At 42.8% G+C, this 18,622-nt stretch overlaps 1 protein-coding gene across 1 annotated transcript in view; it reads right to left on the bottom strand.

The window, feature by feature from the left end:
- LOC126413120 (protein croquemort-like) overlaps nt 1-18,622 on the bottom strand; it is a 78,889-nt gene that overhangs the window by 51,933 nt on the left and 8,334 nt on the right. The window contains exon 4 of the mRNA XM_050083012.1: nt 1,214-1,414. Within this exon, the coding sequence (XP_049938969.1) occupies nt 1,214-1,414 (201 nt within the window). The remainder of the gene's footprint in view (nt 1-1,213; nt 1,415-18,622) is intronic.

Here is an 18,622-nt window from a genome sequence, read left to right as displayed (position 1 = left end):
CAAAGTAGGAGGGCGGGTAAGCTACAATGACCGACATTACAGTAACCAGTAACCAACAACCACCAAAATAATAATAATTTACGTGTCAAGAGATGAAAATGTATGATGAGGTGAAAGAAACCTTTCAAATAGTTTAGGGAGACGAAAATTTGCTATCGTAGAAAAAGAAAGGGAAGGAAATATAGTAGGAAAGAAACGACAGAGAAAGTTGTCTCGTAGTATCTTGCACAGAGAATAATCTGACCATGGCTAACACTTGGCTTAAGGTTGTGTAGGTGTAAAAGACCTGGGGACACTGCAAGGTTTCAGATTGAGTGTATAATCGTAAGACTGAGATTTGTAAACCAGATTTTTAACTGCTACACAATTCCAGGGATAGATGCAGACTCTGACCACAATTTGTTGGTTATTAACTGGAGATTAAAACTGGAAAAATTACAGAAAAGTAGCAAATGAAGGAGAAGAGAGTTGGATAAATTGAAGAAGTCAGACGTTGTTGAGAGCTACAGAGGAAGGATCAGACAATATTGGATTGAAACGGGGCGAGGAAAGGGCGGTCGGAAATATTACAATACAAGACAAATAGGTAGCTTTGAGAGATGAAACAGGGTATGGGGAAGACAGCAGACGATCACATAGGTAAAAAGGCAAGGCCTTGAGGAAATTTCTGGATAACACAGGAGATGTTGAATTTAACGACGGTAGGAGAAAATATTGAAGCAGGCGTAAGAGAATACAGACATCTAAACCATGAGACTGGCAGAAAATGAAGGAAGGTACCTGATTTGAACTGACTGTTCCGATCGATGATGCACTTCTCGACAGAGACAGAATACGACTACACTCGAGGGAGTCCGACGGCCATTATTTGGAAAGTATCAAGTACGCAATGAGGCTCAGAACAGATTCTCTGAACATCTGCCGTAAATTTGCTCCTAGACGTCTTTAAATAACGTGACGTATGCACAACTGTTGTTGTTCATTCTCAGTATGTTATGGTCGTGTGAACAGAGTAGCACATAAACGATGGATTAAAAGGAAATGTTCCTTGACAAAAAATTATCCTTTGCATGTGACTTACCACCTCTCAGCGTTTATCGGTGACAACGTGAAACACTCTGGCAAGAGTTTGTAACAAATATTCATGCTTTTGATTGTCATTATTTGATGGTTGCTTAATTTCAGTAAAAATAATGTTATCTTGCTTACGTACATCAACAAAGTATCCGAACTCCTCAAATGGAATTGGTAATGACAGCTCATTTGTAAAGTTGAGCAGAAGATCGAAGTATCCGTCGAACATTAATTCCCTCACAGATTTAGTCACAAACATTGTTTCGTTAGTGATATCCAAAAGTGACGAAACAACCAGCTTTTTCCCAGTACTCATGTGACGAGACATGTAGTTAAGAACCTGTAAAAGACAACAATCGTTTTGAAGACACAGAAGATTTCGTAGACCCATTTTCTAAGTAACAACAATAAATATCTCATTCTTTATGCTTTATGTGTTTATGTCCCATGCACTTAAAATAGCATTATCACTTCTGATTAAACAATAAACTGTCAATTTTCTTCATATTTTATTTTTTAATTTAGCTGCTTGGTGCTGAGTGTAACAAAATAAATATGTATTAAAAATCATACTAATTAAAAAATAATTTATTTCGATCGGTCTTTCAATGGGAATAGAGGAAAATGCCATTTAATAGTACAATATCATTTACTTTGGATGTCAGACAGTGTATAACTGTCAATACGCAGTGCCACATTACACACACAGTATTCTTCCTTGCATTTTTCTTCCAAACTGTACAATTTCTTTCCATTTTCGTTACTGTACATTCAATCATATGCAGTCATAAGTGTGGTTCCGGACTTCTGATTTCTGCTGGGACACACGATGCTGATGGTTTCATTTGTAACGGTCGAAAGGCAAGAGACCTTCGGAACTGATCCATTTTCAAGACGACAGATGACATGAACACCGTTGCTCAACCCCTGAAATCGCTAATCATGTATGGCCTCCTCTTTAGGATCCATAAACAAGGTCTTAATATGAAGAAGCTTAGTCACGATAAAACTGATATACGCAAGAGGATTATCAATGTGGGCATATAAAGAGAACGGTGTTTCACGTGGCACCAACCGTTATAAAAATAAGTGAGACACAAAAGAGTCTCTAAATTACAACTAATGTAGGCGAGTAACGAAACTATGTCACATGTGGAGGATAACAACATTAAAATTCTGGTACAGTGGCATCCATATGACAACATAGTCATTAAGATAAAATAGCAGAAAGTAATGTCACATGATGGGCCTGTCAATGATAAAAGAAATTATCCGTTAATAAAGAAGATGCTTGGAACACTTAGAACAAGTGCACAGCATTTAGCGCTTGAGAAATCCATAGTCATTTAGAATAAAATTGTGTTTAAATATTAATTTGTTCATTTAGCGCAAACTCGGAGTTCTGGTTGAGATTGTGCAAAATTTCGATTTATTCAAGGATGTCAAGGATGCGTCCATTTGGATGCTGGTGAAGGATGCTGAGGTTTTTGTTGATGTGAAGGAATGAGTGTTTACATGCCTTAAGATGGCTGCTTGAAGCAGATTTTGAATTACTTAGATCCCGATGTTCTCTAAATCTGATAGCAAACGTCCATTTTATTTGCCCTGTGTATTGTCAGTGACAGCCCACCTCACTTGATTTTATAGATACTCGAGTGGGTATGTGGTTTTTTATTTCAGGTTTCATGCCGTCTGAACGGACGGCCTACTTGGTATGTTATATGGAAAGCTGGTGGGATACCAGCCTTCTTTAGTCATTTACCTGATTTCGCAGGTACTGTCTCTAGGTATAGTACTTGGCAGTACTTCTTCTTGTGCATGTCTTCATTAACGGGTGTGAGGGTAATCGCCTGGCTAATACCGGTTCGCTTCTTTATCAGAATCTGCCCCGCTCGAGAGAATCAACGACTTGCGCTGAATAGCCGTTGGTCTGGAGTTCCTTGTTATGACTTCGCACATTCAGAGGTACATCACGCAAACGCTTTTCCATGGCGCACAATGCGCCTGCCTTGTACTTGTATGGATAGTTAGATGACTCATGAATAACGCTGTTGGTGGTTGACTTCCTCCTGTAGATGCGTAACATAATATTGCCGCCCCATATGGAGATACGAAGATCTAAATAAGGTAGTGATAAGTTTTCGTGATGCTCCAACGTAAAATGTATTTGCGGAAGCACACCATTCAAATTTGACTCTGATAACCTCGTCGTTGAGCGCCAGTACATCCCAAAAACAACAACAACCATTCTGTTTTTGTTGGAATTGGGTAATTTGTTCCTTCGGGCAGTTATAAAGGAAAAGATTATCATCGCAACGCCGGTAACATACAATATTGTATTTGCGGGTAGGATTAGTTTCAAAAAATTGGAATTCGATATAGGTGACGAAATTATTAGCAACTACATCTACATCCTACTCCGCAAGACAGCTAATGGTGCGTGGGGAAGGGTCCTTTTGTACTACTAACTAAACCCTCCAACCCAGTCCCACTCGCGAATAAGGCGTGGGAAGAATGATTGTAGGTAAGCCTCCGTGTTGGCTCCAATTCCTCGAATTTTCTCCTCGTGGTCAATACGCAAGACGCACTTCCGGTAAAGTGCTCTCTCGAAATTTCGGTATTAAATATTTCCATGATGCAGAACGCATCTTTTGTAACGCCTGCCAGTGGAGTTTGCTGAACATCTCCTAAATGCTCTCGCGCCGGCTAAACGTTTCCGTAGTGAAACGCGCAGCTCTTCGTTGGATCTTCTGTCTCTTCTAATAGTTCTACCTGGTAGGGATCCCAGACAGATGAACAATACTCAAGAATCGGTCTAACAAGCGTCTTATAAGCCAGTTCCTTCGTGGATGAGCTACAGTTGCTTAAGATTCTTCCTATGAATCTGTCTGGCATCTGCTATCCCATTATGTTTTATGTAATCATTCCACTTAAGGTCACTCTGCATAGTTACTCCTAGATATTTTACTATAGAAACTGTTTCCAGCTGTTTGTCATCAATAGTGTAGCTTTACAGTATTGGATTTATTTTCCCTGTGTATGATCCGTATGTTACATTTATTTTCGTTGGGTCAACTGCCATGGTTCATCAATTCTCTGGAGATCGTTTTGCAGGTTACTATCTTCTGGCGTTGCTACTTTGTTATAGGCAACCGTATCATCTGCGAACAGCCTTAAATATCACCCGACGTTTTCTACTAGTTCATTTATATACATTGTAAACAGTAACGGTCCTATCACACTTCCATGGGGTACTCCAGAACTTACCTTTACGTCTACCTATTTTGTTCCGTTAAGAGCGAAGTGTTGAATTCTGTCTGTAAGGAAGTCTTAAATCCAGTCGCAAATCTGGTCCAATTCTCGATAAGCCCATATCTTTTTCATTAAACTATGCTCGCGAGTGGCGAACCCATGGCAAGACAGTCGCGCTGTCTGTAGACAGCATCCCCAAATCGAAAGTAATTGTGTTCAAGAACAAGTCGGACGAGCGTAACGAAATCATTAATGATTTTTGTATCGAGATTAAGGTATTGTTTCAAATTATTCTCGATTGTGAGGGTCACTCCTTTCGTGCGGACGTAGTGTGCATGTTGGTGCCGTCCAAGCTTGCAATGTACGTGTTGTTGGTAACACGAGTTTTGTTTAAGCAGACAATGAGCTCGTGCCGAGTCTTAGTGGCGTAGGTAGCTGGCTAATGGTAATGCTTGTCAAGAAAAGAGTTGAGTTCTTTGGTGAGCCAGTAATCAGGAGAATCTATGACGTTAACAATGTCTCAAAGGCGAGCATTATGCTTAGCCTATGTTTTTTCAGTGTACCATTTAACATGGGAGTTTTAGGATTCATTGGCAATAACGTTCTTTTTTGGAAGGGGTCAAATATTTTTGTTTGTTTTTAAATTTGTTTTTTGATTTCACTTAAAAATTTTGAAGGTAAAGCGAAATGACAAGCTTCAGTGAAAATACTAATAATAAAGTCATGAGTTCTCTGTACGTAGTCTACCTCCAGGGTGACAACACAGGTGCGGTCTGTATCTGCACATATGGCCAGGGCTTGATCCTTCCCCAGCTTTTGTCAATATTGCAGACTAACAATTGATCTCTAGTTTGAGTGTCAGGCCAACATGATACATGAGTATGTTGTTGAGCTAATTCATGAGAGATGACCTTATTTAACTTAATGGCGATATGGCTTTTTTGAACAACAATCGTTTTTGCGTGGACTAAATCTGCCGTGGTGTGTGCTACTAAGCCCGTTGCTACTTTATGGTTGAATTTGGGTACGTGTTATAAGAGAGGCCTTTGTTATGTATTTTCATCTCATCAGCGTTATAACAAATATTAGTGCGATTTTCTACGTTATTATGAAATTTGAAGAACCATTTTGGGGGGGTGGGGTTATTTGAAGTAGATATGTTAGTTCGTAACTTAAGCCTTTGCGGGTGCTTTTTATTTCATCACCAAAGACCTTTATACTGTACATAATGTACTTATAAGTATAGTCGAAAGTGAAACTTTCGAGTTCTTTAGGTAAACGTAGGTGAGCTAGGTACGGTTTTTTATTCCAGTGGTCTCTCTTGGAATACAGTGCTCGAATTTCTTTCTTCGCAGCTGTTCTCGTGAGCTACTTGGGGGGGGGGGGGGGGCAGCGTTAGTCCCATTAAAATATTGTTTGACATAATTTGAAATAAACATATTCCATAAACATGTTTTTCTAAACTTGATGCTGGTGGTTAACTCGAACAATTTCTTGTGCATGTTGAAGGAATGGTAATATGTTTCGGCTACCACGCAAAAATCTTCCGAGCTTCCATTCTTTATTAACGGAGATTTACTTTATTATTGGCACTCCCATATACGTAACATTACTTTCTGCTATTTTATTTTAATGACTCTGTTGTCACATCGATGCTATTGTACCTGAATTTTAATGTTCTTCTCGACTACGTGTAGACATAGTTTCGTTATTCGCCTGTTGTAATTTAGAGACTCTTTCGTGTCTCACTTATTTTTATAACGGTTCGTGTTACCTGAAACCTCGTTCTGTTCTATATGTCCACATTGATATTCCTTTTGGGTATATCAGTTTTATCCTGACTACGCTTTTTATATTAAAACCATGTTTAGGCTCCTAACACATGATTAACGATCTCAGCTGTTCCATCTTTTTCTGGCCACCTTACAACTGTATCGTCTTATTGCTCGACTTGTGGATATACTTTACGATACCATCAGTACCCCACGTTTTCGTCGCATTTTTATCTTTTATCTTTTTATCGTCATGAGTTCCGTCTCGTCCTCCTATACTTATGTTTATGTGTTATTACATTTTGTGTCTTGAAATTGACCCTCCCATCTATCTAAGTTAGATTACGTTATTCAATTTCTACGACTTTTTCGTTGAATTAATCCTATTGTGCCACAACCACGAGGATCCCATCCATTACACCTAAGCTTAATTTCTATACTCGCTTTTCCTAGTTCTAGTTGATAGCCGCTTTTGCTCCTCTCTTATTTTCATTACGTGTGGTATGTGTGGATGCAGAGTGTTTTTTATGTACATTGTTATTTCTCTTGCGTTTATCATTTTAAGCCTAACTAAACTTTTTATACTAAGATGTTTTTGCTCTGCATGGACGACTCTGCACATAGGCACCTATCCTAACACTTAGCATCATTCTCCTACCACATCTCACATCTCATTGCCTTATTGCTCAATTATTAGATATATTTTTATATATCATCCGCACCCACTGTTTTAGTTGTATTTTTATCCAGTGTGCGATTTGTGCTTTTACCAGTGGGGGGATGTCTTAGGGGGTTAGTAGAATTATATATGTTACTAGCTTGGACCGTGGTGCTACGCATGGTTAAACACCTATTTATAAATAGATGTTAATGCCAAAACTCACTATTATGCGTACGCACTATCAGAAAAGCCATCCCTTGTTATATCTTTAAAAGTACGTTATAGGTAAAGCTTATTTACAAAATCATCTACATACACGTATACGAGGGGAATTCAAAAAGTAGAGGCACATTTGTGAAAAGCTGTACTTATTATGATGATAGAAAATTGAAACATATTAATGGTATTAATAGTAAGACTTATTAAAAACTTTCAGTGTTCAGCTCCACAAATTTAAATTATATGTAAAGTTTTACTCCAGTGCGTGGGAAATAAACATCCCAGGTTGGGATGCATAACCTAAAGCCAGAAGATGGGATGGTCTGATGCAGAGGAGGGGAAATCCCCCCCATCCCCCCCTGCAAATCGCACACTGTTTTTATCTTATATTTTATTAATCTGATGCACTCTGTTTGGTTGGCTTTTAGGCATTTTTGCCGATTCGCAATGTTTGTATGTTACTGTACTTGGCATATAGTTTTAGTTCTATTTTGTACCGATCTTTGAACCACACTTACATCAGCGGACGGACCAGTCAGCCACCGTTTCTCGCACTTCTGCGGCTGTTTACTTCAGATCCCCACCTCACTAGCTCCTACGTCAGTCACTTCCGCCTCCACTGTCAGGTGGCTTCTGAGCCGGCTGGACTAGTCACTTCCGTGTCGTGCTGTCTAGGAGGGAGCTGTGGTTGCTATTGCTACGTCTGAATTCAACTACTTATTTATTTAAGTTATTGTTGAGTTCACTTCTGTCCGGAATCCTTCCCAAAGTTAACGTTTGTCCTTTTCGTTTGTTTGACGTGGGTGTGAACCCCCGCCGCCCCCCACCCCCTCCCGCCCATCACTGGCTGATCCGATCGGCACACATTTATTTATGTTCCCATATTATGTGAGTATACTACTTTTCACAGCTGTAGCTTTCATTATAGTTTGTTAGCCCTGTGGTACTAGTACGTTAGTGGATTTTCCTCTTGATCTCAGTTGGTGTCACCTGAGGACGAAACTTTAAGTTTCGAAAACGGTCGTGGAATAAATTAAGGAAATTTCTGGTAACTGAAGAGGATTTTTATTCTATAAATACTACGTCGAAGTCGATAGTGTCAAAGAGTTTGCTCAAGTGTAAGAATCACATTATAGTCACTTCCTGTGCACCCGTGGCAAGCTTCAGGTCACCTGTTACTTTATTAACACAGATGCTGCGCCGCGACTTCTACACAAACCTGATTGGTATTCGTCTAGTAGATTGTTTGTAATTAGGCAGTTTGTTAGTTGATGTTGGACTATATGTGTTAAGGCGTTGGATAGTGCAGGAAGACAAGGGTCCCTCACAAAACCCTAGAGGAATTCTGATCATATGTAAAGGCTGTCAGCAGCACCAAGATGTCCAGACAGGGACGGATGACACAGGAACTAAAATAGAGTGTAGCAAAGACAAAGCAGAAATACTGAACTCTGCTTTCCGATGTTACTTTTCTGAGGAAGACGCAGATGTACTGTCCTAAAAATGGTTCAAATGGCTCTGAGCACTATGGGACTCAACTGCTGAGATCATTAGTCCCCTAGAACTTAGAACTAGTTAAACCTAACTAACCTAAGGACATCACAAACATCCATGCCCGAGGCAGGATTCGAACCTGCGACCGTAGCGGTCTTGCGGTTCCAGACTGCAGCGCCTTTAACCGCACGGCCACTTCGGCCGGCTGTACTGTCCTAGTTTACCTCTTGCACCACTGCAAAGATGAGCGGTGTAGATGTTTGTGACGTAGAGAGACAACTAAAATCATTACAATCATACAAGATTCCGTTGGCCCGGTGGAATCCGTGCCAGATTCTATACAGAATTTGCAGACGTGTTAGTCCCTTTGAACCCTTACATACCGCAGATGTCTTGAACAAAAAATGGTTCCCAGTGATTCAACAAAAGCGCACCTGTGTATAAAAATGATAATACTTGTTATCCACGAAACTAGTGGCCAATCTTATTGCCGTCAATCTGTTGTGGAATCTCAGAACATATTCTGAGCTCAAATATATTGAAGTACTTCTAACAAAACTACTCCTTTCATGGAAACACGAAATCCTCATATATTCGCGATAAACACTGAGGTTACACAGTTTACAAGAAATTGGTGCTAAAAACCTTTCTGCTGTGTTCACCGTCTGATGCGATGCATGGCTGTGCACACAGAAACATTAAAGTTGTGAATCCATCCTCCAGCTATTACGTGTGACATCACACAAGGCGCTGAAAACCGAGACTACTTCCTTCATCAGCCAAATAGTTCTAAGAGCCGTACTGCTTCATTCGACCATTCGCAGTTCTAGTTGCCGGTCAGTTACCGTCTGCGATGGTCAGACAATCATACTCATGTGTCGAAGTGTGTATCTATTAGCAGCTTGAACTTAGAAACTGTCAAAGACAGCAGTACAGATTGATCTACTAGTTTAGTTAGCCAACGTGCAATGGTTAGGTTAAACCAGTGTTCGAACTTTTACTACATGTCACGCCTTTTCATCAAACAAAATTTGAGTATTAATTTGTGAACACAACATAGGTGATTTTTGTTTGTTATTCATCACGTTGCCACAGATTATTCATGGTTATACAAGACCCTTTGATCAGATGTTTATTTATTTATTTTATTTACTTATTTATCACAGTCTACTTTCTTGATGACAACAATGGACCGTTACATATGGAATTACATGTACGTGAATTTCATGGTAATCCATTTCATTTCCTTTCTTATTTTTCTGTTCTGACCACTGAATTAAGTTTAGAGTGTGAAACTCTAGACGTACTTTTTAAGGCATCCCTTTCCACCCTCAGTCAGGTCATCCTTTAAGGTGTCAGAGAAACAGCCGTAAGATTTTCTTACTTCAAATTATTATTATTAATTTTACAGATATCGCTAAATCGTTACAACGGCACGTACTACAGTAATTCTTCGGACTCTTTCGGCAGTCTTTTGACATCTTGAGGTACCAGGTATTCCGCCAGATATCACAATTGGCATATCCCTCCGGATCTAGAGCACGCAAACCTCCTCGCCCGCACGGGCAGCATTACGTCAAGGCGGTGTCCCCTGAGGAGGCCTTTCGTCGTTGGTCCTGTTCTTGCAGAATCTTTTTCCGGCCGCAGCGATGTCGGAGATTTGATATTTTCCGGACTCCTGAAGTACACGGTAGCCTCGCGAAATGGTCGTACGCGAAAATCCCAACTTTATCACTACCTCGGAGATGCTGTGCCCCATCGCTCGTGCGCCGACTATAACACTACGTTCAAACTCACTTAAATCTTGGTAACCTGCCATTGTAGCAGCAGTAGCCGATCTAACAACTGCGCCAGACACTTATTGTCTTATATAGCCGTTGCCGACCTCTGCGCTGTATTCTGCCTGTTTACATATCTCTGTACTTGAACACGCATGCCTATACCAGTTTCTTAGACGCTTCAATGTATGTACAGATAATCCCACGCTTCTTCAGTCAAAGGATAGCAGGTAGGACAGCTACAAAAGATAAGATCATTACTAAATGAAGAGTTGTGTTTATTGATTGTGTGTGTGCATGTGTGTCTGTTAATCAATTGACTTTTCTCTGTGTCTTCCTGCGTGTGCAAAAGGAGAATGCAACAAAATCATACCCAGCGACAAACCATGGTATCTAGGACCATTTACAACAGTTGTGGTCCAGCTTGCCTTAGGAGAAGATACAATGGCTCCATGAAAACCATGTCCAACCAAATTTGTGCATGCATTCAGGCTAGAGGGGATGCAACGTGTAACTGATAGTGGGCTTATGATTTGAAGTTCTTTGTACGTTTGACTCGATTTTCTTTATGGCTATTTTCTTCGGCAACTCACACATAGGCATAAATATTCATTGAGGAAAAGAAAGTAATTAGCACTGTGTGTGGACATGCATCTTTCAGGCACCTCTTCAACCAACTGAATGTGTCTACTACAGCCTCGTGCTACCGGAACATAGGTATACTATAAAAGTCGTTGTGATTACTCTGTATACGCAAAGAAAATACTTTTTCACATACACTACACTTTAATATAATTTGTCTGGAACACACTGACCAGCCGGTGTGGCCGAGCGGCTCTAGGCGCTTGAGTCTGGAACCGCGCGACCTCTACGGTCGCAGGTTCGAATCCTGCCTCGGGCATGGATATGTGTGATGTCCTTAGGTTAGTTAGGTTTAAGTAGTTCTAAGTCCTAGAGGACTGATGACCTCAGAAGTTAAGTCCTATAGTGCTCAGAGCCATTTGAACCACATTGATCAAGAATTAAATAAAAGTTGTTGCCATCCCAGATTCCTACCATGATTTTCGGTTTCCCTTGATTGTTAGGCAAATGCCGGAACTGGAACTCCCCTAGAAAATATTTCCAGCTGAGAATCGCTCTGCCTCACTACCAGCTCGCGTGGTATTTGGCTTAGAAGCCCCTGACTATGTCATGCATCATTACTGAAACTGCCTTCTCTGCCTAGAGAAAGCAAGTAATGCAAAAGAAGTACGTTTATTTACTGATGAATCTTGTCATCAATCAGTTGCAGTTTGAGAACAATTGACCAAAAATGATCTGCGCTTAAAACTAAATCCTAGTATTCCTCTCTACATTAATCATCATTCGAATTTGAGTTCTTGTCTTAGCTCTTAACGAGCTGACTTAATCCCTCTGCAGAAAATTCTGATACTTCTTAGTTTTTCAACCCAACGAACACAGAACTTGTTGTACACTAATTATTGTTTGGTCACGATCTCACGTAAAATGATCATAGAAATCTGCGATTAATGACGAGACACTGCAAAACGTCGGTTTTCGCGAATTATTACGTCAATTTTCTATATGATATCGTTGCTGACTAGAAATGTAAACCAAGGTCTGTCATCATGATTAACATTCGTCCCTTTGCCCTGTGAGGCGTTCCTCGTTTTGAGGGGTATTTATTTTTACAAATGTTTTATTTATTGAAATTCGGAAGGCAGCCGAAGTCAGTTCACTGCATTAAATAGGTCTCAAAAATAAGCCGGTTCCCACGGAGGCAGTGATAACGAGGTGCGATGGCGAATCACGAGAGTGGAGAGGGGGAACGCGAGCCTTGGGAACGGATCTTACTTGACAGTAAATATGTAGGGGAACCACTGCTGTTTTACTTTATTAAATATTAATGATTAAAGTCCTCTTTTGGCATAACTGGTGCTAAGAGCAGGCTTTGAATCATTAGGGCTTCACCACAATACTAACGCTATGCAGTAAACTAGCGAATTCAGTACACAAATGATTATTGTTAAGTTACCGAAGATGTACAAAGGATGAATAACTGTTACGATGTAAGCAAGAGATTTCGGTTGTGCAGCAAGCTCGCCAGTCGGCGACAGGGTGTACTCTGAGCCTGTTCACATGTGAGTGTTAGTGATAGAATGCACGCAGATACTGTTCATGTATAATATTCGGCTTTACCATGCTCTGAGAACTTATTAACGTTGTGAAAGGAATCATTTCATTACACTAAACTGATACTATTTTACTGTGGTGGCAAACAAATGCAATTTAATGGCACCCTGGGGCTTATTTAATAGAAACTGGGTACCCGCACCACTAATCCGAATTACACGTCGTCTGCTTACGTCTTCTGAAGAATCCAATACGCTACCAGATCTGCTTTTGGGGACATCACCTACAAGAGTTTGGTATAGTAGAGGTAGGAGGAAAATCTACGCGCAGGTTCACTAAGGTAATCGAAGAAAGCACCATCTTAACCAGCACAGTCTCCGATGGGAAGACTTCTCCAGTATACTGTACGTCACCTACACCGCTTTCTACGGAATTGCGATTGAACCGAGGAACTTCTGTGCAGGTTCAAATATTGTAGGGGAGTCTGTAACCTTTAAACAAATGACGCCATTGATACCCAACATGTTCACTCATCACATTCGATCCGCATGCAGAACAAATTTCGCGATGATTGTCAAAAGTTTTGAGATTTTTTGCCTCCAAAAACCGAACTACACAACTAATTTCACATCTGATACGATATTTCAGTTGCAACATGGTTCTGACCGGCACCTGCAGAGAAATGAGAAGCAATGTAGCTGGCCTAAGCACGCCAGTCAAAGTCAATTTCGTGAACCAATGTAGCGGCTGGCAAATATTTAATACAGTTCGACTGGTCTGCTTTAATGTTGTTCCTTACCAGAGGACGTGTTTACATATTCAGCACCACAATGCAGATTTTTTTCTTTCAACTATTGAACATGGTGACACTTTTTAACGTTTGGGGCGGCAATATAGGAATCGTTAGTGGAACCTGTGGTCGGCCTGAGAGGTAAGGTAACGAATGCCATGAAACTTTATAAGGGCACTGAGCTCATTTTACAACACAGACACTGTTTCAATTTGAGGACTGCATCTTCCTGGAGTAACGCCTCCATCTCTTCCACTAAAAATGTAGAATAATGGTTTCATGAGCGTGAAAAAGAAGTAACACTTTCTACCTCGTCTCCAGAATTACTTTATTTGAAAACAATCGAGATATAGTGGTACTCAGGCTGTTTCGGATCGTAGCAGTGGTACTACGACATACGGCTATTTCACAAATCTTTACCAGCTACTCGTTCCGCGCCTGACAGACTGTTCAACGCCGTCATTCGGGTGTGGTACGGATGGTGTAGGGTCAGCATAACGCTCTCCGGTCTCTGTCAGCTTTTCAGATCGTGGGGCCGCTAGTTCTCACTCAAGTATCTTCTCAGTTAGCATCACGAGACTGATTGCTGTTCGTTACAGTCCTCCCAGCAACGAAAAATCTCTAGCAGTTCAGGGTATTGAATTTGGCTCCTCCACAGGGCAGCTGGATATCCTTCCCACTCACCGACGTAGGCGAGCAAATTTTGGCAATGGTATTCATAATGACAATAACATTGTTCCGTCACACAAAGTGCTTGTTGAATGAGATTTTCACTCTGCAGCGGAGTGTGCGCTGATATGAAACTTCCTGGCAGATTAAAACTGTGCCGGATCGAGACTCGAATTCGGGACCTTTGCCATTCGCGGGCAAGTGCTCTACCATCTTTTTTTTAATGTGTTAAAGTAAGAAAAAATGGGGTAAAGGTGGTTTGAAGCTCAGACTGAGACTTCAACGCTACTTTTTTTCCCAATGTCAGACTTACAACCTTTGCTGACATACATTTTGTTATACTTCCGCATAAATAGTGTCTGCAATATCTAAATGTTGACAAATAGTGGCTCATTAGAAAATTAAGTAAGTAAGGAAATGAATAAAACTGAAAATGTCCAAATGAAAAAGACACGAAAACATCGCGGGTAGTACAAATACAAAGGAAACATGCTCCTCTAGCAATGAAATGAAATTCGTCTCGGGGGCGACACCTCATCACGACCCGACGTTCGATAGAGCAAGAGAGCCATCTATCGACCCGTTCTCCAGACGTTGGTGTAAGACTGGGTCGTCTTCTCGAAATTTAACTAAGGGTCCGTAAGAGTGATCGATGTCTATCTCGGCTTCTTAGTGTATCTCATCTCTCACCCGTCACACCCCATCTGGCCGGCTCGCAGGTAATTAGCGAAGTGTTGCCTGTATTTCTTACGCTTTTGCAGCTTCGTGTGTCCATCCAGGAGAAAATGCCAAAAATCCGTTTTTTCCTTTTCCGATTCGCTATAGACGTAGCCCACAACCATTACCCGTACCCATGTCACTGCTTTGTTTTTTTGGGCCGGAAAATAAGATTCTTGGGGGAAAAAAGGTGTGTCTGATGAAATTGTGTGAGGGGCGGAGCGTAACAGGAACGCCAATATCTGTCGTGCCAAGTGCCACACCGGAGCCGTCCGACCACATGCTAAACGATGTTCATCAGTGTCCACTGTTGCGCAGCCTAAACATAGTGAAGTGTCTGCCAAATGAATCGCGTGCCGCCGTTGGTTCGTTGCGAACTTCCTATTTACCACCACATACCATGTTGAGCGTATCGACGTTGGGGGGTAAAAGTTCCGTATAACGTGTCATATCTGTCGCTAGTTCTTGTCTGGGTACTTCTTTTCCAGGGTATTCCTGGGGCACAGGCGCAGTAAGAGTTGGTATACATCTCGCGCCGTCGGTAGTCGTTGTTGGGAAGGATTCTCTGACATAGTTAAAAAAAAAAAAAAAAAAAAAAAAAGCATCTTCGGTGAAATATGGCCCACATTTACGGGGGGTAGCATTGAAGTGGGCGCTAGTATATCGGCCAACGCACCCGAGCTATTGCGAAATTGACCGCGCCACTGTCGTAAAATCGTACTGACGAATAACGCCCGTGCCTTTTCATATACATTCACTAGACCAAGTCCACCTTCTCCAGGTGGTAGCGTAATCGTTGTGTATTGGATCTTAAACAGGTGTCCCACACCCACGTAAGTTCCGAAAGTTGCTTGTATCCGTGATGCCATTGTGCGCCTTAAAGGCAGGACATGCGCTACGTGAGTGAGTCTCGGTGCTAGGTATACGTTAACATAGGCCACCCTCTGAATCATATCCAACGCTCTTAATTTCTGTAACAGAACCATTGTCCGCATCAGCTTCAATATGCGTCGGTAGTTATCCGCTGCTGTCCGCTGCACATCCGTATGGAACACCTAGACATTTTATGGTGTTAACTAACATGAGCGGGCCTTCCTCCCCCGGTTTTAATCCTCGATAGACATTCACGCAGCGCGACTTCTGTAGATTAAGCACGCTTCCCGCCGCCATCCCGTATCGCTGTATCCATGCCAACGCCGTACGTACTTCGTCGCCTGTCCTTGCCATCAGCATCACATCGTCAACATAAGCGCGGCAACGAAAGGTCAGTTGTGGCAACGGCACTCCCTCCAGCCGTCTTCGGAGACCATATAGACAGGGTTGGAAAGCCATTGCATACAAAAATATCGAAAGGGGGCAACCTTGACGAACTGACCTTGAAATAAGAATGTAGTCAGTGCCCCGCCCATTCACCGAGACCTTTGATCGCACGCCGTGTAACAGTCGCATGATCACTAGAATGAAGGCCTGTGGGATTCCCAATGTGCCCATCACTGCGTGCAAAAAGATATGATCCACTCCGTCGAACGCATGATCGAAGTCAATAGCGACTAGTGCCCCACGCACTCGGCATGCCGCTGATAATACGATGATATCTCGGTAGTCACCGAGCGCCGTATGTACGTTACTCTTACCGCCGAGGCATGTTTGATCTATGAGGAGTCTATCAGAAATTGAGGACCGTAGGCGAGCCCCAAGGATGCGCGCGAAAATCTTATAGTCGCAGTTCAAGAGAGTGAGTGGTCTATAATCTCCTGGTCTTCTGCCACCGCGTGGTTTGGGTATTGGGATGATGATACCCTCCTTGAATTCGACAGGTATCTCAGTCTGCGGTAACAGGAGTTCGTTGTACATCTGAATCCACATTCCTCCCATGAGGTACGCAAAGGCGCGTTAAAATTCAATTGGGAAGCCGTCCTGCCCCGGGGACTTGTTCGGAGACCCCCTGGCAATTGCGTCTGTCAGCTCCTCCTCCGTTATCGCTGTGATCAAAGCCTCTGTATCCAGAGGCGGTCCTTTATCTGGCATTTCGGAGATGACATCATGTAGTGTCTCGTGGTTCACTTGTACAGATCCGTATAACTGGTGGAAATAGTCAGTAAACACATGCGCAATATCACGCTGGTTCACAACTTGCTGGCCAGTTTCAAAGATTAGTTCCCTGATCAATGTCCTTCGTCGCCGTTGGCGTTCACGTACTACGTGGTGCATGGAGGGGGCTTCGGCAGCAACTGTGTCCGCCAATCTCACCCGTACCATTATCCCTTCCATTCTTAGTCTCGTCAGCTGTAATAACTTGGCTTTTATCGTGCGCATGGCCGTGTGCCTTTCCAGCGATGGTTGTTGGGTCATCAGCTCCCTCAGGGCTGTAAAATAAAAATCCGTCGTCGTGCGGTTCCACTGCGATTTGTCTTGCCCGTATCGTATCAACGTTCTCCGTAACGTCGGTTTTGCGCATTTGATCCACCACTGGAGAACCGAGGTGTATGCTCGTTGGCGGCGAACGCAGGTCTCCCAGACCTCCTCTATCGACCGGCGACATGCAGTGTCACGTAAATGGGCACTATTCACTTTCCAGGGACCCTTACTCCGCCATATCTTCTGACGTGTTAGTTTAAATCGTACAGACGTACTCGAGATGCTCCGTAAAAGCCGCTGACCAGATTTCGGCATCCAGTATCGCCGTCCGTAGAGCTCGTGTCACATACATTCTATCAATTCTACTCGCCGAGTGTTCCGTTACATATGTATAACCCGTTCTGTCGCCATGCTGCAGTTCCCATTTATCCACAAGCGCCATTTCGGTAATGAAAGCACGCACTTCCATGCATGGCACATAATGAGGTACTTGGTCCTTTTGGTCGAGGACACAATTAAAGTCCCGCCCACAACATAGTTATCATAGCGTCCAGCGAACAACGGTGCTGTCTCTTCGGTGTAAAAGGTCGCCCTTTCTCTTCGTTTTGTGGAGCCAGATGGTGCGTATAAATTGATGAAACGAACGCCGTCGACAGTGATCGCTATTCCACGTACCGAAGGGAGAAACATGACTTTCTCCGATCCTATTCCTTCCCTGGTGAGGATCGCCACACCGCATCCACTCTCATCGTGCACTGAATAATGTGCTTCGTAGCCGTAGAACTCCGGCGGCGATGTGAAACGCACTTCTTATAGGACCCACGTCCGCAGCGTGTGACATATCTTTCAGCATTTGAATTTTAAGCGGTGTCCGAATGCCATTAATGTTTATCGTTGCAATGCGGTACGCCTGGCGTGTGTTCATCAGTTGTAGAGGGATGTCATCAAGCGATGGTGTTGAAAACCAGACTGCTGTCGTCTATCTGCACCCCCGGCGCTCCTCACCACACTAAGTTGTTCAATATTCCTCGGCCCCTCCCGGCGTCTGGCCAGGACTATCCTCAATCGTCGCGTTCGTATCTTCATTCTGTTCCTGTCGGTCCATTTCTTGCGCCCAGTACCCCAGCATATTTCCGGAATTGGCCGAAGGATGGTAGGCAACATTGTCACCGCTCTGATGTTTGACAGATATCTTCTCCACTTCTGCCTTCCGGTCATCAGAAGGAGAATCCAAGTTATCGTCGCTGTGCAATTCCTGCACCGTCATCTCGGTATCTGTTGAATCCACTGGTCTCAGATCGATACTGTAGTTGTCGTCCACTGTCCCCTCGGGACTATGGTTATCGTCAGCGGAAGTCAGTCGACGTTTCTTTCTTCTATTCGGCGAACGCTGTTTCCGTTGCCTTGCTTCCGCATCGGCTGTTTGGGTTGCGTATCCTCCGTCTTGGGCCTGGCCTATCACGCTCTCGGTGGAAGCACTGGCAGCCACCACGGTAGAGCTTGGAGCGCCCGTCAGATGCATCTCTTGTGTGGTGTCCTGTGTCTGCTGTGGTGGAACCGGTGGTCGGAGTTCCAGTCCGTTGGTGTCCATGTTCTCTATAGGGCGCAGATGTTGGTGCCCATCGGAAATCTCCCTCACGTCTCCTCTTAGGGCGTCCACAAAGGTCAACGGTAATACAGTCATCTGTTGTGGCACCTGAACGTC

The sequence above is a fragment of the Schistocerca serialis genome, chromosome 7, assembly GCF_023864345.2.
Source record: "Schistocerca serialis cubense isolate TAMUIC-IGC-003099 chromosome 7, iqSchSeri2.2, whole genome shotgun sequence".
In the NCBI taxonomy this organism is placed as follows: Eukaryota; Metazoa; Arthropoda; class Insecta; order Orthoptera; family Acrididae; genus Schistocerca; species Schistocerca serialis.
Note: the sequence above shows the minus strand (reverse complement) of the source record. Positions and strands in the feature narration are given on the sequence as shown.